Source organism: Scophthalmus maximus, chromosome 4, assembly GCF_022379125.1.
Source record: "Scophthalmus maximus strain ysfricsl-2021 chromosome 4, ASM2237912v1, whole genome shotgun sequence".
Lineage (NCBI taxonomy): Eukaryota > Metazoa > Chordata > Actinopteri > Pleuronectiformes > Scophthalmidae > Scophthalmus > Scophthalmus maximus.
Window position 1 is genome coordinate 4,996,404 of NC_061518.1, and position 27,799 is coordinate 5,024,202.

At 47.8% G+C, this 27,799-nt stretch overlaps 1 protein-coding gene across 10 annotated transcripts in view; it reads right to left on the minus strand.

The window, feature by feature from the left end:
- neo1a (neogenin 1a) overlaps positions 1 to 19,592 on the minus strand; it is a 151,607-nt gene extending 132,015 nt beyond the window's left edge. For 4 of the 10 annotated variants that reach the window (XM_035628083.2, XM_035628081.2, XM_035628078.2 and 1 more), the window contains exon 1: positions 18,850 to 19,589. In XM_035628083.2, coding sequence (XP_035483976.2) covers positions 18,850 to 18,940 — 91 coding nt within the window. In that variant the 5' untranslated portion in view covers positions 18,941 to 19,589. Of the gene's footprint in view, positions 1 to 18,849 lie in introns of all 10 variants that reach the window. The other 6 variants (XM_035628079.2, XM_035628082.2, XM_035628087.2 and 3 more) reach the window with 4 other exon arrangements.
- Between the last annotated feature and the right edge of the window lie 8,207 nt (positions 19,593 to 27,799).

Consider the following 27,799-nt stretch of genomic DNA (forward strand, 5'->3'; position numbering starts at 1 on the left):
CAACTACTGTTGCTACGTAATGTGTTCCGTCCAATGACGACTCGGTAGGCTTTTCCATCTTGTGCCAAAAAACGGAAACCTGGACCCCATTACTCTCCCTCGCTAGGTAAATCTCTTTCCCTCCGCAGTGTTTGTTCTTCGGATTACGTCAGTATCAGAATAAAAACAGACGGGCAGACGGATTCATGGTGATGTTTCTGCATTTTTACATAAACCTCTGCATTCCCCATCGTGGCCTTGCAAAAGAACGGGAGAAAGTATTTATTTCTTCACCGAATCTCACACCCTGGCAGTTTGTAAATGGACCGACTATGCAGCAGATCTCGATTCAGTCCCGTCTGGTGGTGACTTGCTGCTAAATTGTGTGTCTGCAGAGTGTGCACGCGGTTATGGGCCTCTGCCTTTTTTTTTGCGTGGATTCCCGGGCTTTTAGATAATGCATGACTGACTACGGATGCCGGGCGCCGCATCTGCAGACCGTGGAATGAGCCCAGAACATTAATACAAGAGGTAAGAGCTCGAGAGGCTTCCGTCAGACGACTTATCTCGACTCAAATGACAGCTGCAGTGCCGAAGTGACAATCACACAGGACACAATATTAATAAAACAAGCTTGTCCCCACTGTGCACGCACAAGAGTGTCAACAGTAGCTCCAACGCTCTCCATTTTAGTACACAGTATCTCCGCAGCATTTGTCATTCATCGTTTCCGACAGGGAAGGGTGGGGGGGGGGGACAAGCCAATGTCCTCATCTAAACCCAGGTTTTACCAACTGCTACATCACGCAACGACAAAACAAACTCGACCATCGCCAGTGTTTCCTTCTTCTTTTTTTCCGGGCGGGTGGATCCGTGTGTCTGTTGATGACTGTTTGGGTGCTGCAGGCTGTGTGGCCAGCCACGGGATGATGTATGCACACCTGCCATGGCTCCTGGCGAGCAGTCTCACAGCTGAAACAGTGGGGGAAGGGGGGAGGAACGGGAAGGGTAGGGTAGGGTAGCACGGGATGGAGGTAGGGAATCAGGGGACATGGGGGAAAAAAATAGAAGGGGTAGACGCCTGAAGGGGCAATGCTGGGGGGAGGGGACGAGAGAGCAAAAGAGCTAGAGAGCTGTATCCATTATTAATGGTAGTTTGGTGTATGGAGAAAGAGATCTAATGTGGCCGCCAAGGTTGTAGTGCGTGTGTAATCGACAAAGACAGATTCTCTCACTGCGCCTCTTAAGTCGGTCCCGCTCGCCCTTCTCCTCCGCACACCATCTTTTTCCTCCTCTCCTCTCCTCCCCCAGCACATCTTGCCACTGTTTCGCAGAAACGCTTTTGGCCAGAGATTATCCTCTACTACAACCACAGGCTGCGCAGAGGAGCCTCGCGGGGGGGGGGGGGGGGATAAAAAGAAGAAGAAGGAAATTAGAGCTCATTAGTTGACAGAGAGATTAGATGATGAGACGATGGTGAATGCGAGAAAAAGGCAATTGAGATTTCTCTCCGGTAATTTTGCCACGAACGCTGTGCAAACACACCTCTGGTTTATTACATCGATCTGTGTATCCAACACCAACGAGAATCAAACCATACTTGCCTAGGTCTGTTTGAACATGTCAACCTATCCAAACACACACACACACACACACACTCCATCACTAATGCCTGTTTGTCCTTGTGGGGGCAATAAAACCTAACACTGCGATTTTTTTAAATGTGTGCCTTTTCCACCTGGTAAGAGAAGGATGTTGCGAAACAAAGGGAATCGGGGAAAAGGGACGTCGCGTTCATTTGGGGTGCTGGGGAAACCCGCTGAACCGCAACCCTGCAGTGCCATATGGAAATAAATTAAACACTGAAAATATACTTAAAACTAACTTGTGGGGTTGCAGGTACATGGAGAGAAGCCCTTTGGCCCAATACCAGCTGAGCCGGGCCAAATAACCGCGGCACCATGACGAATCTAATACAATTACACACATGGAGGTGTTGGGGGGGGGGGGGGGGTGACAGAGAATGATGAAGCCAACATCAAACGCAGTGTTGATAAATGGAAAGCAGGGAGCGGCTGACCAGAGGAGGAGTCGGAGGGGGAGGGCAATGGAAGGAGGAGGGGGAGGAGGAGGGTGAGGCCGTTATTGATTGTGCTGCCTGTGTTCTCGTTGCGAGGAGGACGGCGATGGGAGGGAGGACAATGTGTGAAGAATGAAGGGCAGGGGTTGCCCCGCGGGCAGCAGTTAAGGCCCTGCGCCCCCCTGAGAAAACACAAACTAGTCTCCGATGAGCAGCCCATTGGTCACGCCGAATATCAAACTGACACACACAACCAGTTACGACCACTAACACCCCTTTCGAACCCATCCCCCCCTCAAATAAACACAACAATGCATCCGGGGCTGATTGAAATTCAAAGGCGAGTCTTGACGCCACAGGCATAGACAGTGATGGGCAGGAGGGAGAGGGGGGTGGTGGCAGTTGTGACTCTCCAGGGTCCTATGAAAACAAATGCTAAATCACTTAACAAGTCCTAAATTAGTTAATCGCGAATCTGCCGGGTCATGGGGAACCTAACGGTGTGTGGTGGACACCGCGTGACGCGGCGCAAAGACTGTTGGTGTGAAGTGTAGCGCATCACTCGAGGCTAGACAGAATACGACCACGTTTATTTTTATGCCACAACGCAAAGCAAGTTACTGCAGAGCTGCATCAAATATACTTGGAGACAAGACGCTCGCGATGAGCGATGCATGGCGTTTGTTGACAGAGCTCCGCTCGGAAGGATCCCGCCACCTCTCATCGCCGGAGGGGCCAAAAATCAATTTATCGGAAACGAGGACATGAGCGGCTGGTGACTGACGACGGCGCCATGTGCGCATCTCATTTTCTCCCAGGGAGGCTTTGCGGCGGGATTTATCGCCACTTCGGATCTCATTTCCTTTTTCATATGCTAGTAAATCCCAGGTACGGAGGACGTTTGGGACAATACGGGCAGAGTGGCCGGCCCAGAATTGGACCCCTGGAATTAATCTGGGAAAATCCTCAATGCTAACCTGCTTAGTCGCCACTTAATCCGGGCAGGGTAAACCAAACATCGGTTACACTGAGCACAAAATGTGGGCCAGATAACCACTGATCCCTTACCCAACAATGAAACTAGAATGGTGATTTAGAAACGGGCTCATTTGATTCTTAATTGGCATGGATGACCCTTAAAGCAGAGCAGATGTTTAAGGGAGAAAAAGTTGATGGCCATGGGGAACAAGTGGGAATTACCTCAGCGCACACACACACGTTCAATTGGTTTTAATGAGTGGTAGGATTGTTAGGTGGACATAACCTCAATCCGAACGACATCACCAATCTTCCCTGAATTCAGGTCAGCTCAAATACGATTACTTTTCCACATTCAAGGACAAAGCGACTTTCCCCCGGAGGGCTTCTCAGGTGACAGCTGAAGTAACGCCGTCTGTCTGCGAGTCACGGCTGCATTCCACGGACGGGGAAAAAATGAGGATGTTGCAACCAGGTGAGGTGAGCGAACGGTAAACAGGTCGACGCCGACGACCGCCATTGCTTTTTAACAAGGCACACACAGGACCAGATAGGCTATATGTTGCTTGTAAGCAAATACAAGGATGCATCAGGCAGAGACGGATTCAAGCAGCGAGCTCCAATTTCAAACAAACTGGGTCAGTTAGGACATTGCCAAAACAACCCCCCGAAATAATACTAAAAGTATGCAATGAAAATTCTACCTCATTAGCTGCCGTCCTCGGCCATACCTACTGTTTCTCGACTAACCAGGAGAGAAAATGCCTGCTTTTATTGGCCCAACCTAGTTTGGTCAATTAGGGAAGACAATGAGCATCCTGCACACTCCTGTTCGAGTACAGTTCATTTCCTGCCTTTATTGTTACAAGTGCTGGGGCTCATTCAAAAGTGGATGGAATGAGGGAAGGCCCAGACACTATTTACTCAGCGGGGGAGAGACACGAGTCCCTGGCTTCCTAATGGCTTCCTGCATTTCATACAATTGCTTCCCCTCAGGAAATCTTATTGATACAGGCCGCGGCCACGTTGACCCGAAAACCCACAACACGTGGATACTGTGCTTTAATTAAGTGTCTTTTGACGAGGAAGAAGACTTTCTTCGTTCCTTTAACTAGAGCTATTTTTGAAGAGCTATAAGAAATTACTTGCCAAAGACGTAGATGTCGCTCCGAGAATAATCTGTGTGTTGTCTTTATGGTACGAACTAAAGATGAAAGAGGAGGACTGCACTCAATGACAAGAAGTCGCTCACTTCATTTACAAAAACACCAAGGAAATTTTTTGGGCCATCCAGCCTTCGTCTGTGCCTTCGTCCTCAGGGTAACACACATTGCACCTGGCAAAGGAAATCAAACAGCTGACAATAAGCATCCAGCCGCAACAGCGGGAAAGAAAAACAGAAACTGCAGTGGGATTCCTTCAGCAGATACACAGGATATGTCAATAGATTTCCAATAGTTACTCGATAAACCACAGTTCAACAGCTAAAGCGGTATCTCTGCATGTCCAACCTACAGGAAGGTCTTGGCTATTATGTGCAAAGATTTTTGGACACAAATAAACTGTGGACATCAGGTGTAGGACCAGTGATCTTACACGCCGCGGCTACTTTTTGACCAAAAACTGGGTCCCGACGATGCCCAGAGCATCTAGGACGTCCGGTCCTGACTGTTGTCGGAAGCTTTCGCGCATTTGGTGCCTCTAACTGAGCCGAATGTTTGATGAACTGGAGATGAGCTCTCTAGCTAAAGATGAAATCTGTAAAAAAATTAGGACTTTGGAGTTGGTGGGACTGAGACTAGTCGTTTCCGTGTGCTTCCAGACTCTGACGAGCCATATGCTAAACACTTCAAAGCAATATCTCCAAATGAAATGCGCAGGACTCACATTTTTATTGATCTCCAAACTCAAACCCCTGGGTAAGACAACATTCAAGGGAAATTACCAAAAGTGTGAGAAAGAGTATTCCTTTTGAGAGCATTCGAATGGCCTAGTGAATTATATGAGCACAGGATCACAATGGAACAAAACACAAGGGTAGATTTGTATAAATTCCCCCAAACACAGTATCAAGGCCAAGTTTTGCAGCCTCCCCATTTCTTTTTAAATCGGCAGTTGTGTTTCTGCTGTTACATACGAGGGGTTAACAGAGTTAAGCTTCTACAGCAAAGCACATGAACCGCAGGTATGCGTGGGACTAGCAGAAAGAGGGCCCATAAAAATCCACACTCAACCTCCGTCTAGCACGCAAGGAATGCTCTCCGAGCGCTTCACTATCAGCGTTGAGCCCGGGAGGGGCCATCTTCGCCTTCTGCTTTGAAGTCTGGTTGGGAGCGAAAGGAGAAACGGGAAAAGGCGCAGCGATGGTGAGCAGCATAGAGCCGAGGGGGAAAGCGATTGCGCGGTCAGCCAATTTCTTTCTCATTAGGAATTAATTACCGACGGAGCCGGTGCGGGGGGCCGAACCGCGGCGTCGCCGGGCAATGCCGAGCAAGTCCCGGCGGGGAGCACTTGAACCCCTGACCCCCCCGCCGCCGACGTTTGGGGCCAGAAGGGGTGCGTGACATGGCCCCGGCCCAGAGACACTGCCCCGCCAGGCTGGGAATGCAGTGGCACCGTGGGGGGAATGGGAGAGTGACAAAGAACTGGAAGAGGGGCTCCACTGATTCGGGGCTCATTGGGTTAGAGAGCTTCATTACGAAGTCCCCTGTCACTCTGCGACAAAACAAAACAAAAAGTACCCCACGGGCTGGCGGCGGCTAATAAAACCACCGCCCTTTCATAGCGAGAGACCACTTCTGACATCTTTCTTTTTAGGAGGAATGAAAGGGTGTAATTCGGTCCCCGGCTTAATGAAAGTATTCACATATTTCAGCTGTTGCTTCGAGCCAAAAGCGGACCGGCGAGAAGAGCCAGAACCGGCTTGAATTAAGCTGCTTTCACACCTGCTTAATGAGATAATGTTGGGTGAGTTTTCATTTAGACTTGCTACACTTCACTACAATATTATACGGCATATGGCACAAACAGGCTGCAGGACATATTTTGCTATCTTGCTCTGTGTGTGCGTGGCTGTGTGTGTGTGTGTGGGTGTGGGTGTGGGTGTGGGTGTGTGTGTGTGCGTGCGTGCGCTCTTTTAGTGAATTTGTTCTGCAGGCGTCCTGAAAGCTTGGATGACACGCTTATGCACTCAGGACTAATTTAGACGACTCCAGGTAAATGAAGTACGAAGGTAAGAAAAGGCGTTTTGCTTTTCCCCCTCCAACCAATAACTCCAGCACTTGGGATTGTTGGTTGCAGAGAGAGGACATAACAAGAAGTCGTCGCCTGTCTGTCGCTCACAAGGGGAAACATGCACATTCTGAGTAACGGTTCGTACGGAAAAAGGTCATGTTTGATAAGCAACTTCTGCTGATCTCGGATCTTCTCAGATCAATATGGTAATTTCATTGACGTCGCTCATCAAGGCAGCGTAGCCCAGCGTATTTGTTCGCTCGTAAAGGTTAAAGATTCAGATTCTGTGCATTCAAACAGTCCGATTAGGACGAGAAGACGCTGCACAACCTGTCAAACCTAGATGCCTAGACCTTTGCCTAGATGGCCCACTGACAAGTAATTAGTCAAATAAACAATTTGTCAACAACACAACTGATACTTGGTTAATCATTTTAGCAATTCATGAAAAGCAAATGCAAAATCATGTAGTGGTTTCCTGCTTCTCAAATCTAAGGATTTGCTGCTTTTCTCTGTATTAGTTGGGGTTTTTTTTGGCCATTTGACAAAACGAGCAAATGAAACTATAACTTCACTGAATAAAAGATTCATCAACTGATCAAAAAGTCATAGGCAGATATGTCATTAATGAAAACTGAAGGGAAAAAAAATGGCAGACTTAACTACATTCAAATCAGGCTGGGGAGAGAAAGCCAATTACTGTGAGCCCAAACATGTCGTGCATCTCCTCTCCCTGGCTTGATTGAAAAGGGGGAAATAAATGATCAGACAAGTTTAACTGCAGTCATTAATGTTCGTCTCCCTGGGTTCTTCGCGGGACACCTCATTAAGAATCTGTTGGTGGCAGCTGGCTTGCTATCCCACCTCATTACTGCCCCGCCATGCTAAAACCTCTGCCATTGGCCCCTGCCGGCCCCATCCCCCACTCCAAACATGTCCCTCGCCTCTCATGTGGCATCTGTGTCTCGGGGTCCTGTGATGGAATGCCGCTCGCCCGCCATCCCTCCGCAGGTGCTCCCCGCCAGGCCACCATTCATTTTTTGCTTCCATGCCGGTGCCGCGGCTGAGTGACCCCTCACAGGTCAGGGGGGGGGGGGGTCAGCGAGCGGAGTCAAGGTTCAAGGGACAATGGTTAAGGAATCAGAGGGAATTGGTGCAGCTGCTTCCCCCCACCGCCCGTTGTGCACACTTCGAGCTGGATGAACATCCTCACCTCTCGGAGCGAGCGCTGCTCTGCCTGCACCTGCTCATCCCCCTCTGCCTCCTCCACATCAGACAGAGGGAGGAAGGTCACGTCTGTATTTAGATACAGCTCACGGTGTCCCAGATGTTGCTCTCGGGTTCTCCGGCTGCGACTTTATCAAACAGTGACTGAGTCCCTGCCGCGCTGCGCGAAAAGGGGTTAGGGGAATTCCAGCTAAAGAAAAATGAACAAAACTTTGTAGTCGTCCCAAAGAATGTTCTGCACCGAGCACATGAGAGAAACGCCGTGAGTCATCGTGTCACAATGTGAAATTTGTGCAATCTTCCCCGTGCATTGTGCAAGCCCATCAGCAATCTAACCCTTCTTTTCACAATCTCAACTTTCATATCGCAGCCTAACCCCTCCACGGTATCAGACTCCATGAAAGCAGACACTAAAAAGAGAGCGTTATCTTCCCAGAAGGTCGAGGACTAAGGACCCACCCGTAGAAAAAAAAAATAAAGTGAGCAAAAATAAGCGCCGTCTCATTTCATCACCACGATTAACCATTGTGCGGTTGCACAACCACACGGGAAGTGTGATCCTCACGTCAGGGAGTCAGAAACCACCGACCGCTCTGTGATTTCAAGACCTTCAAAAGTCGGAAATCACCGGCAATGAAACCCCCCCCCCCCCCCATTCAGGAGCTCCCGCTTTTCTAACACTGTAACAAATAAAGCAGCGCCGGCACCTCACTTTAAGGCTCGGCACTGTCGCCAACAGTAAAATACGATCGCCGTGGTTTTTACGGTAAAAGCTGATCTTATTTCAGTGTACCATTGGTGTTTGCTGAGGCCAAACACAAGCTCGTTTTGTGCTGGAGTCGTGGAACATTAATATATAAAAAAAAAAAAAAAAAGGAGAAACGGCATCATCTTTCAAGTAAATGCTGCTGACGGACGCATTTATTCAACTGTGAAGGGCAACATTACAAAAAAAAACGAAAAAAGCAGAATCAAAAGAGACAGCCAATTCCATTGCGTCACGGCAGGGTGTTCAAAAGGGCTCGGAGCAGTATTTTTTTACTATTCCGACTGCCTCTGCTGACCTGCGTTAGCTGCAGACCAGTCGACGGGGCAACGGGCCCCAATGATGTGGCGAGAAAAAGTCAACGCCGTGGGTGGAGCCCGGCGCCAAAGGGGAGCTCCCGGCGGCACAAAGGAGCCTCTATCTGCCGCTGAACCTTTCATAGAGTCGTTTCAGCCTGGGCTTTAGAAGGAGAAACTTTGGTTCATGCCAGGAGAAACTTTTTCTTTCTGGGGGGGGGGGGTCCACCATAGCAGCAGGTGAAATCAAAATAAGACCTGGGAGTTTGAGCGGAGGTCGCTCAGGCAAGGACCGGGTCACGAAGTTGAGAAGTACTCGCCGGGCCTCAACTCTAAACCCTGAACAGCTTCAACCTTAATGTCTGAGACTTCACAAGCCGGGACGCCGCCGTGGAAAAGTACTCGAGGAGGAGGACGAGAACGAAAATGACACCCGGCCTCTTCTATTTTTTTTTTTTTTTTTGCCGAAGCCTAAACACACTTCGCCTGTACTGGGTTTTTTTAAAAAGTGGTTTCAATGGTTTCCCACTAGAAAAAAGCAAAACAAACAAAGCTCCTCGCTTGTGTAGAAGAAAAAAAAAAAAAAAAGACCCAAGGAAAATGGTGGAGAAAAATTCCTGCGACTTCAAACAAGTGCGCTGGCAGCACGCACCAAATCCGAAGCGTGCTCATTAAGTATTGAACGGAGAGAGAGAGACCAAAATGAGACGCCGGTGTTGAACTAGGTTACGTGTGCCGTCGCAGAGGGTGAGGAGTCGACTTCGTCGCACAATGTGTGCAACAACAAAAAAAAAATCACAGCATGCTTCGCCCAGAGCGCGTGTCACTATTTTGTCCGGTGGGAAACATCAGGTTTTAATTCATGCCAATAACATTATTATATAGAGGAGCGTGGCAGCCAGCGAATGCACGCCCGCATGTTTTGTGTCTCGAAGTACGTGTTCGGCACATGAAAACTCAAATCGATGACATCAAGGTTGCGAGCTGCTCCGCGGAAAAATGGACTTATTTTCTCTCAGTCCTCTCGGTGAGAGTAACTAAACCCTCTCTTTTTTTTCCGAGATGGAGAGCGAGTTCAAGTCGGGGGAAACTCCTCTTAACCTTGTTGATAAAAACAGCTGTTCAGCCCCAGATGGGTGGCATCCGCCTATACAAACACCCACCCAAACACACCCACCCAAACACACACACACACACACACAGACACTCAATCCCAGTATGACTAAAGCTGCCAAGAGCCACAGGCCGGGCACAAGATGATGGCAGCCAGTGCGGCGGAGCAGTGCTCACAATCCTCCCTCTGTGACCGACTGCCCCCCCCCCCCACACCCCTTCAGCACATGAGAAGTTCCTTTGACTGGATGATGGCTGAGAGGCTCTGTGTGTACATGGATGACTGACACTTTATGAGTGTGTGTATTAAGATCACACACACACACACACACACACACACACACACACACACACACACACACACACACACACACACACACACACACACACACACACACACACACACACACACACACACACACACACACACACACACACACACACACACACACACACACACACACACACAGGTAAACCCAGCGCTGGTAATATGATGGGGATGCAGAAGATGTTGAAGTTAATTTAGGGGAGTGAAGCGGATCATCACCAATCTGAACCTCCACTGCTCGGAGGCAACGGGATAATCCATCCATAAAAAAACTAAAAAAAAATTCTGCACTGGGAATGACAAGGTTCACATTTCACAACATCCACACTGACTGGACGACGATGATAAACAAAAGTCATTATATTGGCGAAGCCGCGTTGATTTCCCGCGTTGTTCCCTCTGAAGCGCAGCGCCTCCTTAACAACCGCACTACACCGCGGAGGAGACTTCTCGGGGGTTAAATCATCACACCCCATGGTCGTCCTCCGAGAAAAAAAAAAAGAGAAAAAAAAAGGGACGGCGAGAGAACAAATTCATGTCGGCAGGATGAGGGCGACCAAATGAAGGTCATTAATCAGTCTCTCCGAGACGAACATTAGTCTCTCTTCATTCACGAGCGGGTCGGCTGCCAGGAGTGAAACCTGCCACCTCAGAATTAAATTAGATATGAATTGCACTAATTAATGAATTAAAGGTTCTCAAGCGTAATGACTGATTTGAGGGAAAAGAGCTGCCAGAATCGAAATAACGCGCAAAAAAAAAGGCCCCGTTCTCATTTCTTCCTTGGGCAGATTGCACTGAATGGCGCCTGTGCTCGATCCGTCATCCTGAGGTGATCTTTCGTCCAATTCCAATGAGTATACGTCATCCCCTCTTTTGCTTTGCCTTCCGAAAACAAGGACAATCTCTCTCAAAAACTTCCCCTTGACTGTCTTTCAAGGTTTATGCACCTCTGTGAAATTCCGTTGTGGCAGAAAATGTTTGATAGAAACGCTCGGATGCGCTTCCAGAGAGATTTCACCCATAATAAGTCCAGCAATTCCAACTTTGCATTTTTTAATAATGATAGAAAGACAACATGAATATAGTTGCAATAGTTTACCGATTACTAAATTAATTGCCAACTTTTTCGGTAGTTTTTATGGGGGGGAAGTCCAAAATTCTCTGATTTCAGCTTCTTAAATGTGAATATCTATGTGGTTTGCTCCTCTGTGACAGTAAACTGAATATCTTTGGTGTGCGGACTAAACATAACATCATCTTGGGGTTTGGGAAACGCGATCGACATTTTTCACCATTTTATGGACCAAACAACTAATCGATCGATCGGGAAAATAATCCACAGATTTATCGAATATGTAAATAATCGTTAGTTGCAGCCCTGAACCTGAGGCAATCATTATTAAGGACTGCTGTGATCTGAGCCTCCCTCTTACACTGAACACATCAAAAGACTTAGACAATAAGAATTCAAACATTTGAAAAGGACGAGACAAAAAGACGTCTTATTCTCGTAGGAGTCGCCTGTGTTGTCGCCCCCGGGGGCCGTGAAAAAAACAACCCCTGTGTGTATAACAGAGCGTTGCACTCATTAGTCCGGGCTCATCTGACAGGCACAGCTTGCACGTGTCATAATCCTATGCAGCTGCCACCACCGACACGAGGAGACACCGTGACAGCGGCTCGGCAGAACCAAAATAGCCAAAGTTTGAGGAACATTTTCGGGGGGGGGGGGGGGGGGGGGGGGAGTTCTCAGTGTCCTGCACGGTTTTTTAAAGATTCCCTCAGAAGCCCGGAGCTTCGAGGTTTCGCTCGAGTGCCAGGCCAGGCGGACACACACACACACACACACACACACACACACACACACACACACACACACACACACACACACACACACACACACACACACACACACACACACACACACACACACACACACACACACACACACACACACACCCCCCCCCCCCCCCCCCCCGAACCGAAGAAGCTTGGCTCCCGCAGTCCTCCTGTCTGGACGGTGGCCACGCCGTCCCGATTCAAGAACATGACCGATGGTGACTTCAGTCTGGCACGAGGGGGGCTGTCAACAAATATTCCAAATTTGATTACATAATCGCATTGCAGAGAAAGAGAAAGAAAAGAAAAAACATTCGATCGTGAGCCGCACTGCCGCGGATTTGTCTGCCTCGCCACTTCTCACAGGCGCCGAGGGGCACTGCGCGACGGGCGGGAGTCGCACGGCGTCACCTGCATCGATTGAAACTGAAATGTAGGTCAGACAGGTCACAGGCCCGACTCGCCGACAGAGGGACTGATTTGCACTTGTTTGGACACGCCTCCAATCTTGGTCTGTTGACGGCAAAACTGTGGAACCTAAAGATTGGCGCCCAAAATGTCCACGTTACTGTTGTAATGAATATACCTCTACGTGTAGTAATGTCTCTTGTTGTATTGCTTTGCCTTCTTATGGACATGAATTGGTATTCAAATAGTTCGAAAGAAGGAGACTTCAGACGTCACTTTACGGCCAATTTTGGCAGCGCTAGTTTGGCAGAGCATATTTGAAATATTTCACAGCGGCGTCACGCTGCAAGATGACTACTCGCTATTCACACAACCTTCACTTCAAGGGGCATTTTTTAGCCATTTTTAGCGCTGCGCTGGCGAAAGCCGCAGCAAAATGACAGCAGTACGAGCATCCGCAGTCTACTTTCATACATACACAAACATACAACAGTCCGTAGAGAGAATGCAAAAAAAAAACAAGTTTCAGAGAAGTGTTTGGTCACGTTTTGCTCAAGAGTTTTTGATCAATGCATCTTGCATAATCGGATGCATTCAAGATGGTTGTGTTTGATAATCACTGTGTCAGACATTAGGATGATGTCCAAGCACCTTCTGTAACTGTACTTTCTGCACAAAAAAAAAAAATCACAAAAAGTTAACGAAGAACCGCGAGATGGAGCGAGGCCGGCTTAGTGCTCCCGTCACCACACGGCAGCACAATAACACCAATGGTGAACTACGCTCTTAGTGACGTGTGCCAGTCATTTTGGCACACGTCTATTCTTTGTGTGTTTTGCTCACAATTCCACTGTGTGTGTGTGTGTGTGTGTGTGTGTGTGTGTGTGTGTGTGTGTGTGTGTGTGTGTGTGTGTGTGTGTGTGTGTGTGTGTGTGTGTGTGTGTGTGTGTGTGTGTGTGTGTGTGTGTGTGTGTGTGTGTGTGTGTGTGTGTGTGTGTGTGTGTGTGCGTGTGTGCGTCAGCTCCGAGGAAACCGAAAAGAATCTGCTCTCCCAGAGGTCGTTAATCCGAGCATCAGTCAGTCACAGCGGAACAGGGATGCCCGATGCGCACAATAGCACCACGGTAGCCTAGAAATGTATCGTTTCCAGGAAAACATAAAAATACTGTTGATGTTATGTCCCTCCGGTTTCCATAAGGCCTCAGAGGGGAACATCACACTGGGTTAATATGGACAGCTTCATGGCCTCTAGATACTCTTACAACTTTCTTTCTTTTCCCCCACGAACGCCCATCAACTTCTTCTCCCCCGCCGTCTCTGTTATTGACATGCGAGGGTCGAGCAGACACAAAGAAGACGGACAGCAGTCGGACCGGACGAGATGCTGCGTCTGACATCTTCTCGGGGCGCAGCGGGGGGGGGGGGGGCGCACCTGAATTCTGGGGAGAGAGGCTCTCTCCTTTGGATGTGATGTGAGCGGCTTTCTTCTTCTTTTGTGAACTGACCAATCACAACGTGGCACTCAAAAGACACGCGGAGATGATGCTCCTACAGAACACATTCAATGAAAGGGATTTCCCCCTGTCCAGAGACGAGGAAAGGGATCAAAGGAAATGAAGGAAAAAAATAGAATAGGCTCCTTGCAGGCACACACAAAATGTCACAATGAAACCGGTGAACCAGGAACCGCTGCTATAAACGTTGAACTTTTAAACGACACGGCCGAGCTGGTGAATATGGAATTTTAAGTTATACCTTCAACCCCGGGCAGGAATTTGCTTGGTAAGTATTCCTCTGATTGACTACAACAGAGTGACACTGATCAATTCCTGTGAGTGACAGGTTCATCATGGATTTTTTTTTTTTTGGGGGGGGGGGACACGACACACATTTGACCTGCTCCGCCAGTCACAAGTTTATCCTCACGCCTCCTCCCAGCGGCTGTTTGACAGTGTGAATATCACTAAGTCTTCTCTGCTGAAGTTTAACGCCTACGGGAGATTTTTTTTTTTAAATTTGTATAAGAAACAGCGGCGCAGACACATTCACCAAACACCACCTGTGACACCGCCGGTGCGTGTGAGCGCGGAGGATTTTTCCGGGAGCTGTCCGTTCTCTCCGCTCCATAAAACACAAAAATACTGCTGTTGCATTTGATTTTATTTTTAGCTCAAAAACTAGACGGGCGTGGACAGACTCATCTGTTAGTGTTACAGGAATAAAAAATAAATTAAAAAAAGGTTTACGCCTGGTCGACTTCCTCCTGCAAATATTTGGCCGACTCCATTTGTGGAGCTCAGGGCGTGTGGACGCACAGATGCATTCTGGGCCGGGGAGTGAGGCGTGCTTCGGGGGCTCAAAGTTTTGACGACAGAAACTTGCGAGGTCGGCCAATATGGTTGAACCTAATGTCACACATCAGTTTGTATGAAAACTCATAACTGAACGTCGGGGAGGGGGGGGGGGCGGCAACTTCACGTTGAATGTGTAGCAGAATCAGAGGAGCGGGAGACGCCGGCGTACAGGCCGGAGTCGTTTTTCCGCACCACCAGAAGCGGCGCTGGTAGAGGTCATTTCGTCTTAGCAGGGGGGCAAGCAGAAGCCGTGGGCTTGTCCATGATCCGCTCTGGGGGTTTCTTGAGACCATGGCCTGGCTCCACTCAAAACAACCCTCCCCTTCACCGCCACGAGCGATTAGAGGAACCCCCTTTTTTTAAGAGAAAGTGCTGAATAGCAAATCAGTAGACGGAATGGGGGGGGGGGGAGAAAAATACCAGACTAAAATGTAAAGAGCGTGGAGAGAGAAAGTTAAACAGCTTCAAAATGGTGTACAAGCATAAAACCTCCAGGCGGGATGGGAGAAATGGGATTAAAACCATGGAAGTTTAAGGCCATGCCTTCTTTTTTGCCGTGGAGCAAATGATGCTGCAGTCCTGCAGTTCAGCCTGCACTGTGACCACTGTTGTAACCGACAGCCATATATTGGCAAAAAGGACAGAGGGGGGGGGGGGGGCCACGCACGATTCAATAAACGTCCGTCACCCCCTATAGGTTCGCCCGGATAGTCTGCTGAAAGCGCTGACCCCTGCGCTCCCAGCCACCCCAAAAAAAAGCGACAGCAGACGTCATTCCATCCATTCAGAGGATATTGATCCACCCCCCCCCCCCCCCGCCAATTACACGTGATAAACTGTTGTCGACGTTTGGCGCAAATCATTTCAATGATTGGGGTCAATTCAACCCCCCACAGACGCCGCGCGCGCAGCTCGAGCCTCCTGAAAAAGGCAAAAGGGGAACAGAGCACAAACAAGTCTCGTGGTTGTTGTCGGGTTTTCTATTTTTTCCCAACTGTGATCTCAAACCGCTGACCTCACCTCGCCGGCTCTAATGCCGAGAAGCAAACAAACCCAACATCCCACATCGGGGGGGGGGGGCCCGCGAGCGGATCCGCGGCATTTCCTGATGGGGGTGGTTTCATGAGAGAGAGACAAAGAGAGAGATGGAGATGGAGAGGAATATGAATCAAACACTTGGCAAAGTGTGCCATTATCCGACTCCCGGCGGATGGAGGTCATTAGGACTTTACGGGCCCATAAATAGATGATCGGCGAATAGCGTGCTCTGATCCGGCGGAGGCCGCAGGTGCCCCCTTCTCTCGGCTCGTCGCGAGGGATAAGATTCAGCGGCCTCGAGCTGGAGGTGAAGTTGTAAAAATGCATTTGTGTAAATGAGGTCAGAGGCTGCATCCATACTGCCAAATTTCGTTTATGTTTCAAAACGGATAAAAGATTCCAGCTCCGAATCGGTGTCAATTCCGCGTCCATACCCACACGTGACCGTTCACGCACACCGGGCCTGTCGGTACAGGAGTTACTTAGTTGCAGGAAAAACACTACGGACGAGACGCAACAGTTGGGCAACAGAGGAGGGTTCTTCGACAGTGAGGTGGAACTAGTGCTGAGGATTAACGATGTTTTTGCGTTCACCGCTGACAGTCGAGTCGCGCCGAACGTCTCCGTTTTCTCGCGGCTTCATACTACAACAAAAGCCCCGGAGTTTTCAAACGGGGCAATGGGGCAAGCAGCGTTGCCAAACTTACAAAAAGCCCTGCAGCAGTGTGGACGGGAGGCGGCGAGCGGCAGCGGCGATGCGCTTGACAAACGACAAAAGCAGCAATGTGGATGGAGCGTGAATCATTCCTGAAATTCCGGCTGGATTAGATCCCGGTTTTAGCCCCCCTACTTCCCTTTGCCCCCGCGAAAAAAAAGAAACTGAAGGGGTTGTAGGGACCACCGGGGCTGCTCGGTACGCAGCGACACAAAAAGGTGGCAGGCGATGCCGTCGGCGGCGGAGTCCTTGAATGCACCGGAAGGAGAAACAACAGTTTGTTTGTTAAGTCTGAGGTGGTCTGCCTGGGACAAAACCCCCGGAGAGCGGTCTGCGAGAGCGGGGGGGGGGTTGCCAAATGTTTACACATTTCAGCAAGTTATTTGCATTGTCCTCCGGGATACAATCAGCACACAATCCCCCCTCCAGCAGGATTACAGAGATAGGATAGAGCCTAAATGGATTTTACACTCCTCTCGCAGGCACTTGTTTACAAAGGCCAAACTCCTGGGGCACTTCTAACAACTCCTACAGACGAGGAAGTGGTAAAGTATCGCAGCAGTCTGGCTGAACTTTTAACAAGTTATACCAAAGTCAAGCAGAAAGAGAGAGAGAAAAAAAAAAACTATCGCATCCGTCCGCAGACTAAATGAGACGGACAAAAAGAGAAACTCTTTCAAGTGTCGGGGCTGCCTGCAACTCTGCCAGACTTTGATAAAAGATAAAGTTCCCGGCCGCGGTCGGGACCTCAAAAGAAGAAAAAGAAATGTGTTTTGGATAAACAGATATTTTCAGAGAAAGGGGGGGACCCCACAATTAGTAATTGGAGACCCTCTCTGCGTGTGGGTCCCCGTCCAATTCTCTGGAATCAATCAAAGCTCCCAAAGGAACTCCCCCGGTCCCCTTAATCTCCTGGTTTTATTACTTTCCAGACAGTCAGCCTGTTTCACCCTACCCCCATCTCTCTCTCTCTCTCTCTCTCTCTTTTGTACTGATCTCTGGCGAAGCCAAGGAGGGTTTTTTCTCTCTCTCTCTCTCCCTCTCTCCCCTTCCACCACTGCAGAGCGGCTTCTCATGCAGGAGAGGGTCTTTCATCAGGCTCCACACGCAAGAGACCCCGGCGGGTAGCAGGGGCCCGCCGTTCCAAGGCCGGTCCTCTTTTGCACATTCATTCTTTTTTAAACTGGCAGAGTAAACAACAAGCTCTCAAAGGCGCATGGATTGCTTCTTCTTCTTTTTTTAAGACACACTCAAACACACACAGAGAACTATTTTGCATATCATGGTGATGATGTTGATGATGATGAGGAGGAGGAGGAGGAGGGGGGAATAAAATTAGGCCATGTTGCACAAGAGTCGGTTACATTTGCAGATTTCCAGACCACATGCTGCTGCGGCTGATAGCACCTCACGGCTTAAATGATAAAGGACTGGATCATGATAGGGGAGGGAGGTGATAAGTGCCCTGTGTGCACTCCAGTGGCTGCAGGAAAGACCCTCTTTTCTTTTCTTATGCTCAGGTCTCTCTCTCTCAATGCATATCGTGGCCTGGGGGGGGGGGCACACAACAGATTGCTGATTGTTGGTTGGCTCCTGCTGAAACACGCAAGACTTCAATCAACACCTTTCTAATGTGGAGGATCCACCACTAACAGCAGCAGCCCCCCCCCCCCTCACAGAAAGCCACCGGTTGGTATAAGACACGTCGAAGTGCACACACCGCAGTGCAGCGGCCCCACTTCACGAAACAATCAACACAGGGAAAATAATTAGGGTTCTGTTCTGTTTTATCCATCAGCCAAACGCGTATCGACGCGCAGGTAATGGGACGTCTGCGGGGACTGATGATGCGGCCCCTATTACCGGACAGTGAATCACATCATGACTCTTTGCAATGGTGCAGTTGCTTTGTTCACCCCCCGGCTCCAAGTTATACTTCCATCCACTGCACAGAGCAAAAGACCTCCGGTCAACAAGCAGACGCGTAATTTGGCCTCTTTGCGCCAATTGCGCACAAAACCAAAAAAAAAAAACGCACGTTGGTGGAAAAACAACTCGGCCTCATGTCTGTGAATCATGTTCTTAAAAGCAGTTGTGCCTCAGCAGCCTCCGTCTGCAGACAAAAGGAAACGGGGGAAAGGGGCATTTTTTTGCCTTCGCAGCCTTAAAAACTGGTCGAGCCTCAGAGGGAAAATCGGGGCCTGTTGTGGACGAACTACTTCTTTAAAGTTGCCTAAATGGAGAAAGGAGGAGCCGTGGACCCTGAACGCAGCAGAACGAGCTGCCTCGTAGCTCCATATGTCTGGTTTCCAGAGCCAGCTTTTCGTTCTGTGTGCCTCCCTCCTCCTCCTCCTTCCCTCAAGTCGTGATACAAATGTGGGTAAGTTGCTCCAATCGACGCGTAAATAACGCAGAGACGCGCCGCAGGAGAACGGCACAGTGTGTGTGTGTGTGTGTGTGTGTGTGTGTGAGGGGAATGGAAGACGTTTACCTTTGTCGACATGCTTCGCCGCGGTGGTCGCCGTGTAGAGAAAGGTGAGACAGAGGAGAGAGAGGAGCGACAGAGCTCCCCGCTCGGCCATCACTTTTCCACGAATAAATCTTTGCAGGCTTTCAGGAACCCCCCCGGGGGGGAAGCTTTCCACACACACACACACACACACACACACACACACACAAAAAGAAAAATCCTTAAAATCCCCCCTCGATCGCCTCCTTGCAAAAAAAAAAATGCACCCAGGGACCAAAAATATATTTTTTTTAAAAGTTCAAAGTCCTCAAATGTGCAGAGACATCCGCAGCCAGGTACTTTTCAAAGTGTCCGGATGGATCATGGAGCTGGAGCCAGAGAGAGAGAGAGAAGGGGGGGGGGGGGGGAGAGAGAGAGAGCCGCAGGTTGGAAGAGAGAGACTGTTTTTCTCAACTTGGTCGAGGCAGAGGTCGGAGAGAGAGAAAACACCGAAATCAATCCATTGCCACGGAGGCGCAGCGCAAGGGCGAACACATTTGCGGGCGAGCGAGCAACACGGCGCCGACGATCCTCCCCGCGACGCGCGGCTCAGGTGCGTGGAGCGAGAAGGGGAACAAAAAGAGCAGAAAGAGCTCAGCTGCAGAGAGAGAGGGAGCGAGAGAGGGGTGAGGGGGGGTGGGAGGGGAGGGAGAAAAAAAAGATAAGATCCGAAACCAGAAGGAGAAATCTCCGCCGCGGCCAGCTCGCTGCTCACGGACGGGACGTAAGAGAGCAAGCGCGTGTTGGAAGGGCTGGATCTGCGCGGGCTCCCCGGAAAACAGGGAGTGGAGCGGAGCGGAGTGGAGCGGAGCGGAGCGGAGCGCGGCCGCCGGCGAACGCCAAAATACGGCGAGGAGGGATTTGTCAGTCCCTGAGCAGGAGACAACGCCTCGTCTCTGCACACACACACACACACACACACACACACATTTCCACTGTGGCAGTGAAGGCAACACTTGATCCATCCCTCTGTGAATAGAAAGAAGGAAAAAAAAAAAAAAAACGTTTCCAGATTCTCTCAAAAACATTTCTAGCAAAAACTGGACCGGCACATGCTGTGACTCTTCACATGAAATAATGCTTTCATCTCTTGTTTTGTACTTTACTTCAATTTTCTGCTCCTTCGAGTCAAATGTTGTATTTTTACTCCATTACATTTGTATGACAACACATGTACTAATTACCTTTAAGACTCACATTAATAAAACAAAACACAAACATAAATGATCGTAGATGAACAAAGATTATGCCCTCAGGAAAAATCATCAAGACACCAAGCGGTTTATAAGAATCACTATAGATACAAAATGTGATCATCAAATAAAATATCATGCATTTTTATTCCAAGAGTGTGTAAAGTAAATAAAATTAGCTTCACCTTTACTGCCTGCAATTATCAATGTGATGCAAACATTGATGCATGAATACATAAATGTAATAAACTACGTATAGGTCTACATTAATGTGAAATGAGCCCATTTTTCCTAATTAGAACATTTCATTTTGACACTGTCGGATTGCAGACAACGATTATGTTCACTAGCAATATGCCTAACAATTGTTTTGTTTTTTGTTTTTTCAATTCCGGATTGTTTAGTCAATGAAACATTGATAATAATAATCATCATTATCACTGAAGCCCATGGGAGCGACAGTAAAAATTATGTAAGAAACCCCACAAAGATGTTGAGTTTACTATTAAAGAGAAGTGAAAATGATTTGAGGAGCTGGAACCAGTGGAATCCATCTAGATTTAAACTTATAATCAATTATCAGAAGCGCTGCCAGTTTTTTTTTTTTCTGTCTATTAATTAAACAGTTAATAATCATGTCCTTGTTTTTCCTTTGGCTGCCCTGGAGAAATAATGAACAGTATATATGTAGTCTGCTACAGTGGATCTCGGGGTTCAACATGGGGCCAACAAGCCTTTTTTTTTGCCCAGGGCCCTTGTGGGACATGAGTCCAGCCATGGAGCAGCTGTGCCTCTGTGTGCCAACAGGTCCGATGGTAATTGGCTGCATTTATATTACAGATAACAACATGATGCTAGAGGATTGTTGCTGTGGAGATTTTCTGCCCCTATGGTAAAAGACAACAAGAAACATTTGAGTTTTTTGTCATATTACCCACAAAAAGTCTACTACTATTTCTGTCCTATTTCTACAATAATAATAATATATGAATTCAATTTTCAGTATCACTGTTGTATCATCACTTTCTTACTCACTGGCATCTTCTTCTTTTCCTGACACTGTTTCGTACTGTACGTTCCACTTTGTAAATCGGAGTCACAGAAGACGACGTCATGTGACGAGCAAATGAACTGAACCGGAATGAAACAAATTTGTTTTTTTTGGTTTACGGTCCACTGCACTTGAGCTTTCCATGCGTCCTCGAAGGGGGACACAGATTGAGATCGATCAATCTACAGAAAAGCAGTAAACATCATCCCAATTCTCGCCACGAGTGTCCTCTGCACTCACGAAGTCAATAGCAGTGAATCTAGTTAACCCAGTTAATATTCTCTTACCTCCTTCAGAATAATCCTGCGATTAAACGGCTGTGGAACTAGAGCAAGTTTCAGCCATACTTTCGGGCCCTTTGGCAGCTGTCTATTCATAAATTGTTTACACATGGCTCAAATAATAGGAGGGGGGGGGGGGGTAAATCTTTTCCTGTTTAGAATAAATGTCACAGTGAAATCCAAACAGATGCGAAGAGGCCAACATCTGTAGAACCGGGCGATTCCAACAGATGATATCCCACGGCTGCCATTCAGAAGATGGGATTAAGTTCCCCCTAAATTTCAGATTAAGTCGCTTAACTTAATCCCAGGGGCTGTTGTGTACTGTGTTAGGACAGGAGGTGAAGGTCAAGATCAGAGTGCACGTCCCCGGTTTGGAGGAGCATCAAATCGAGGTGAAAAATCTTGACATGTTGCATCCCTGTTACTTGTTGGCATGAATAAAAAAGTGACTCCTTGTTCGTAGTTAAATGGAGCAGGATTATGAAAGCAAAGAAAGACAAGTGGTGTATTCTCCTCCAGCTTGTGACTTGGCTTTAGGGAGAAGGGTGACCTGTTTGGAAGCAGGCGATATCCCAACACTGCAGTGACACAGGAGCCTTTCACACAGACACACGGAACAGCTCCCCCCACTGGTGCGAGCGATCCATGACATATTAATCAAGAACCCCCCCCCCCCCCCCCCCCCCCCCCCCCCCCCCCCCCCCCCCCCCCCCCCCCCCCCCCCCCCCCAGGGGCACGACTAGAAAGCCTCATTTCGTCTGGTGTGGACCTGTTCTCATATTAACTGTCAAACTAATATTCTCTCTTTCAATTAATGGTTCTCTCTGTCCGCTGCACTGATTTGCGCGGCGTGCCTCAGGGCTCACCTCTCGGTACGACAGTGTTTTCCCTCTTTTTACATTTTTTTTACCACTGTTGAAGTACTATTTCCTCTGCCTTTTGTCATGGTGACAGAAACACAACCAGTCACATCCCTCACTAATTCGTCCCAGTGAAACGTGAGCGTCCGGAGCTCCTTCGGCTGCCCGCAAGGACTCGAGGTGTCTGAGAGTGTCCTTCCACGCGGTTCGTACACAGACCTGGTGTGCTTGTTAGCCGGGCCTGAAATAAATCTCCAGGAAAAAAAACAAGGTCACGCAGCAGCGTGCACGGTTCAGCAGGACGGGCCGAGGAGGAGGAGGAGGAGGCATGAATGATTCAGTGTGTTATCTGTAAATACTGCTGTTGCTTCACCGATGAGCAGTACAAGGCAGACGTCCCAGTTACGAGTGTGTGTGTGTGTGTGTGTGAATGAACAAATGCACTGATGCATGAGGGAACTAATAAACAAGTTAGTTTCATTGAGAGAGTTTCATTTAGAATTCACGAGACGCTTCACTTTTACAAAGCATGCAATTTTAATGCACAATGTGGCAGGTGGCAGCTGCACGGTGGCGTAGTGGTCAGTGGCCCTTTCGCCTCACAGCAAGAAGGCTCTGGGTTCGAGTCCCGGTTCAAACCAACCAACCAACCGGGGCCTTTCTGTGTGGAGTTTGCATGTTCTCCCCGTGTGTGCGTGGGTTCTCTCCGGGTTCTCCGGCTTCCTCCCACAGTCCAAAGACATGCAGAATGGGGTCAGGTTCATTGGAGACTCTAAATTGACTCTAGGTGTGAATGTGAGAGTGAGTGGTTGTCCGTCTCTGTGTGTGGCCCTGTGATAGGCTGGCGACCTGTCCAGGGTGAACCCCGCCTCTCGCCCAATGTCAGCTGGGATTGGCTCCAGCCCCCCCCCCCGTGACCCTTAAATGGATAAAGTGGTAGACGATGGATGGATGGATGGGGTTTTGGCATATGCCAAAAACTGATACACGGATTTACCCTTACCATGAATAATCATACCTTCACCTCAAAGTGAACCATGTAAACGGCGTGGACCTGGTCCAGAATGAGACAAACTCACGATCACGTCTGGAGTCTCCAGTGTCCCACGTTGTTCTTACACACAGCACATTACTTGACATTTATTCTCTGTATTCTCTGTCTCTCCCCCTTCTTTCATGTCTGCCTCTCTACTATCAACTGTCCAGTGAAAGTAAAAATGTACTACAAAACTAAAATTACGTACATTTGTTCATTGTGTCCACACTGTTTGCCAAAAGAAAGGCTTTGCTGATCATTTGTAAGGCACAGCTACATTATGTACCTTGAAGTATCTCCCATTCAGTAACTCTCTTGTATAAGAGTCAGGTCACTGAGCAGTAAAAGAACTGCCTTCTAAAATTCATCATGAAAAAAATATTGGAAAACAGATGATTTAAAAAAACAAACATATATATATATATATTTATATATATATATATATATATTTTTTAAAAATCTGTCAATGATTCCTTAGATGTCATTATCAAACATTCATGACAAAGACATTTAATTGAGGCTTGATATTTTAATTGAAACATGAACTTTTTTTATTAATAACTATAAATTGAAAATACAACCAAATATATGGAACTTATGACAAAAACTTTTTTTTTTTTACATGAAATGTAAAACATAAATGCACATTTAAATGATCAAATCAGTTGGCCGATCATATCGGTCGGGCTCTTAAAATATCGGGCCAATATCCCCATGATGGATTCATCGTCATCTCGAGACGAAACCCTTGCAAACTCAGACTGAAGGGAACTGAAAGCGGATATATTATTATTTGATTTGCTTTGTGCAGCAAAGAAAGGCTGCAAAGGAGAAATCTTTATTTCTGTGTACGTTTTTCACACGAGCGTGACGTTCAGGTGATGGCACTTTTAATACCCACAGCGCAGACGTCCTACAGTACGGTCGGACGGATTATAATGGCTCGTATGATGTAGCCTAATGGACGAACACTTGTTCCCCCACTAGACGTATCCCCCATGTCCGACGATAGGAAACCAAAACATTTACTCTCAACTCGCTGTGAAATCCAAGCACAGGCTCTTTACAGTATGCTCCGCTCTTTATAATGAAGCCATATATCCCCTGCATGTTGAAGTCAGTTCACATCCCGGGGCCAATTATATTATGTACATGCACACAGCTGGGCTCAAACTCCACTCTAATTCTTTGACAGTGTCAGTTGCCCGCCTCCCTGCCCTCCCCGGCCCCGGAGCCTGGTGCTCTGTGTTCAGGGGGAACATATTCCTTTCAGATTAAAGAACAGGGTCATTCCAAATCTCAAATCTCCCGACGTTAAAGAGATGCTCGCGTCGCGAATCGCGTGGCCCTAATGGCGACCGGGCAGGCGAGGAAATGGCCGTCAGATTACTGCACTGAGAGGACGGTGGATTAACTTGCACTCGAGGCAGCTGTTAAGTGTAATATTTCAAACGCTTCCTTAATATTTTTCATACTCTGTTAAAAGCCCAACCATGTGTACAGTGTAACATCATCGAGCTGCACGTGTGTGTGTGTGTGTGTGTGTGTGTGTGTGTGCGTGTGCGTTTTACAGAGGACTGTGAATAGCCTGAGGAAAAGCGTAAATCTGCACAGATTAACGGGGAATATTCACATGCACACACACACACACACACAGACACGATGAGTTTCTACGTGTACTGACTGGTTAAACGGCACATTATTCAACTTTTCCTGCTCGTTGATATTCCCGCTCCTCGGACGGTTTCACCAAACGCGCTGCTCTGCCCGAAGGAATCGGTGTGGATTGCCAATACCAGCATCGAGTTGATTGGGACCCCGGCGTGATCCTGATCTCATTTCGAACGGGATTAAGGGGGCACCAGGCTCGGCCCGCGGACGAGCCGGATGAACTCGTCTTTAGCGCGGCATTTTGGTTCATCCTTGGGATTATTTGCACTCTGCATGGAGCCGCGCCTCAGCCGCTGAGCACGCGAGAGGAGCTCTGGTGCGAAACTACAATGCGAGTTCAATAAACCGACCACTGCCTGGTGCATGGTCAACACAGTGGTGTCAACTGTGGTGACTTAATGAGGGTGTGTGTGTGTGTGTGTGTTTGTGTGTGTGGTGCATTGCTGTGAATGTGCAGCTGTGAGTGTAAATTTGAAAGTTACTGCCGCCCCCCCCCCCCCCAAAAAAAGGATGAAATTTCAATCCTGAAACCATAGAGATATTTCCTCTTCCACGAGTATGCATTTGTGTGTGTGTGTGTGTGTGTGTGTGTGTGTGTGTGTGTTTGTGTAAACATGTTTTTGTGAGAACTGTGTGAGTCCAGATCCAATGGAGTTTGGGCATTTTGGGAAATGGAAGAGGATATTTTGGGCCGGTCGGCACGGTTCAGACACACCTTCCAAAGGGTTGTATGGGGATTAACACTCGGTTTTATGGTTAGGGAAGTACACGGTTGTGTGTGTGTGTGTGTGTGTGTGAAGTTTATTTAGCCAAGGAGACAAACAGCTGCTGTGTACCTGGCCCAGACCCGGGGCTAAAGATGGCAGCAGCACATGGCCACATGGTGCATTCTCACCTGCCACCCTGCAACACATAACTTGCTTTAGCAGCAAGCAGCCGGTGTGCACCCAGACCCCCCCCCCCCAGATTGGCACAGCTCACGTACCCCAACACGTGTCAGCACTTTTTTCTCTGCCTGTCTTCACTCTTTTCCTGGACGCCGGTAATCATTGTTCTAATTACCTCTCGGGCGTGCAGCCCATCTATCGCAGCCCTCAGCCGGCTGAAGCCTGAGGTCTGAGTGACGTCGAGGGTCATGAGACAGGATGCACGGTGCCGAGGTCTGCATGCACAAGGGATCAAATGAACAGGGATCTGATAGTCTGAGCTCATATTGGAAGAGATTACTTGGCCCCTCTGTAATTTTGCTCCATGCTGTGGTCACACTATTGGTCTAAGTGTCATATACAGGTTTTTCTAGGAAAACATCTTCTCTTGGGGTAAACTCAGATTTGTCAAAATGATTATCATTTATTCATCACATACACAAAGTGTGCACTGCATAATTTAAACAGGAAAGTTCAAATATGATAATGTTACGAATGAAACAAACTGCACGAAAAGAAACATGTATTAATACAGCAAGTCAAAGAATCTAAGAAAAGTAGTTCACAGGTGATTCTAAAACATGGGATATGAAATATTGATCAAAAATGTGGGCCAGCATGTGAACACAGACATTACAAATAGCAAAATATGAGAAATAGAGTTTAAATCACAATTGATTCAGTTTTACAATTCTAACCAGGAATGTGTACGGATGCATAAACATCCACAAATATCTTGCAGGAGCAGGGCGACAAGTGTCAGTCTGCACAAAATAAACATACATAGATAATAGAAGGCAGTGTGTGTGTGTGTGTGTGTGTGTGTGTGTGTGTGTATTTCCATGTTGAATTAAAGCTACAGTGTGTAATATTTTGAATAACTTTATATTCAACATAAATTGAATATATTTTCCATAACTATGTGTTCATATACGGATGCAACAAAGACCCAACGTTTTTTCGTCAACTTTAAATGAGTTGAATATAGTTACATGAGGTGGACGTGAAGACTTCATGTTTGCTACGTCATGTAGAATACGGTTGTTGCACAAACCGGTTCCAGAATACGTCGCATGCGCGTTGAATTTTCGGCGCCGCCGGAAATGGAATCAGCGGTGCGCCGCCATAAAGTGTCCCCTGTCGGTTGCTCAGTCGGTTGCGGTTTGCAACTTTACCACCAGATGCCGCCAGAAAAAATGACACACTGGGGCTTCAAATACTACCCTATGATAACTGACAAGTCTTAATGCCCCTTGTCTATGTGTAATATTTAACAAATTAAATAACATTAAAAAATAACAATTTAAAGGTGCTCACTATCTCATCGGATGTCCAAAAAAATTGCTATTGGAAACATGTTCACCATATGAAAACTAACAAGGGAACAGTATTCATAAAAAAGAACTCAAGTAACTTAATCACAAGTAGAAACAATGCAACATAGTTGCGTGCAGCTATGGTCCGAGGTCTGGCAATCATCACTTTGATACGCGAGTTTTTCGAGTATATGCTCGGGAGATAAGTTTTGAAAAGGTGCTTTGATTCTGTTTTCAAGGGGCGCTTGCATGGAAAACCTCGACAACATATGGAGAAGATCACATTGTTGTCTATACCCGCTGTAGGTCTGTCGGGGCCGTGAGCTTTACGTGTACCAATGCAGCAATCGTGTGGTGTAAAACTCCTGATATGGTACAGGCATGTTTGACGCACTGATACGGCGTTTTTGAAGCGAGCTACTGTAACGACGTTTCTGTAACCGCGCCTGAATGCTCGCTCGTCTGCAGGCACATCAGACACTTGAACAAAACGCTTGAAATGAACTGTCAAATGGATTTGGGCGGATGTGATTATTTTTTTCGGATTGAGAGCTGAACATAAAGTGTGTTTTTTTAAGACATTCACCGCACTGCT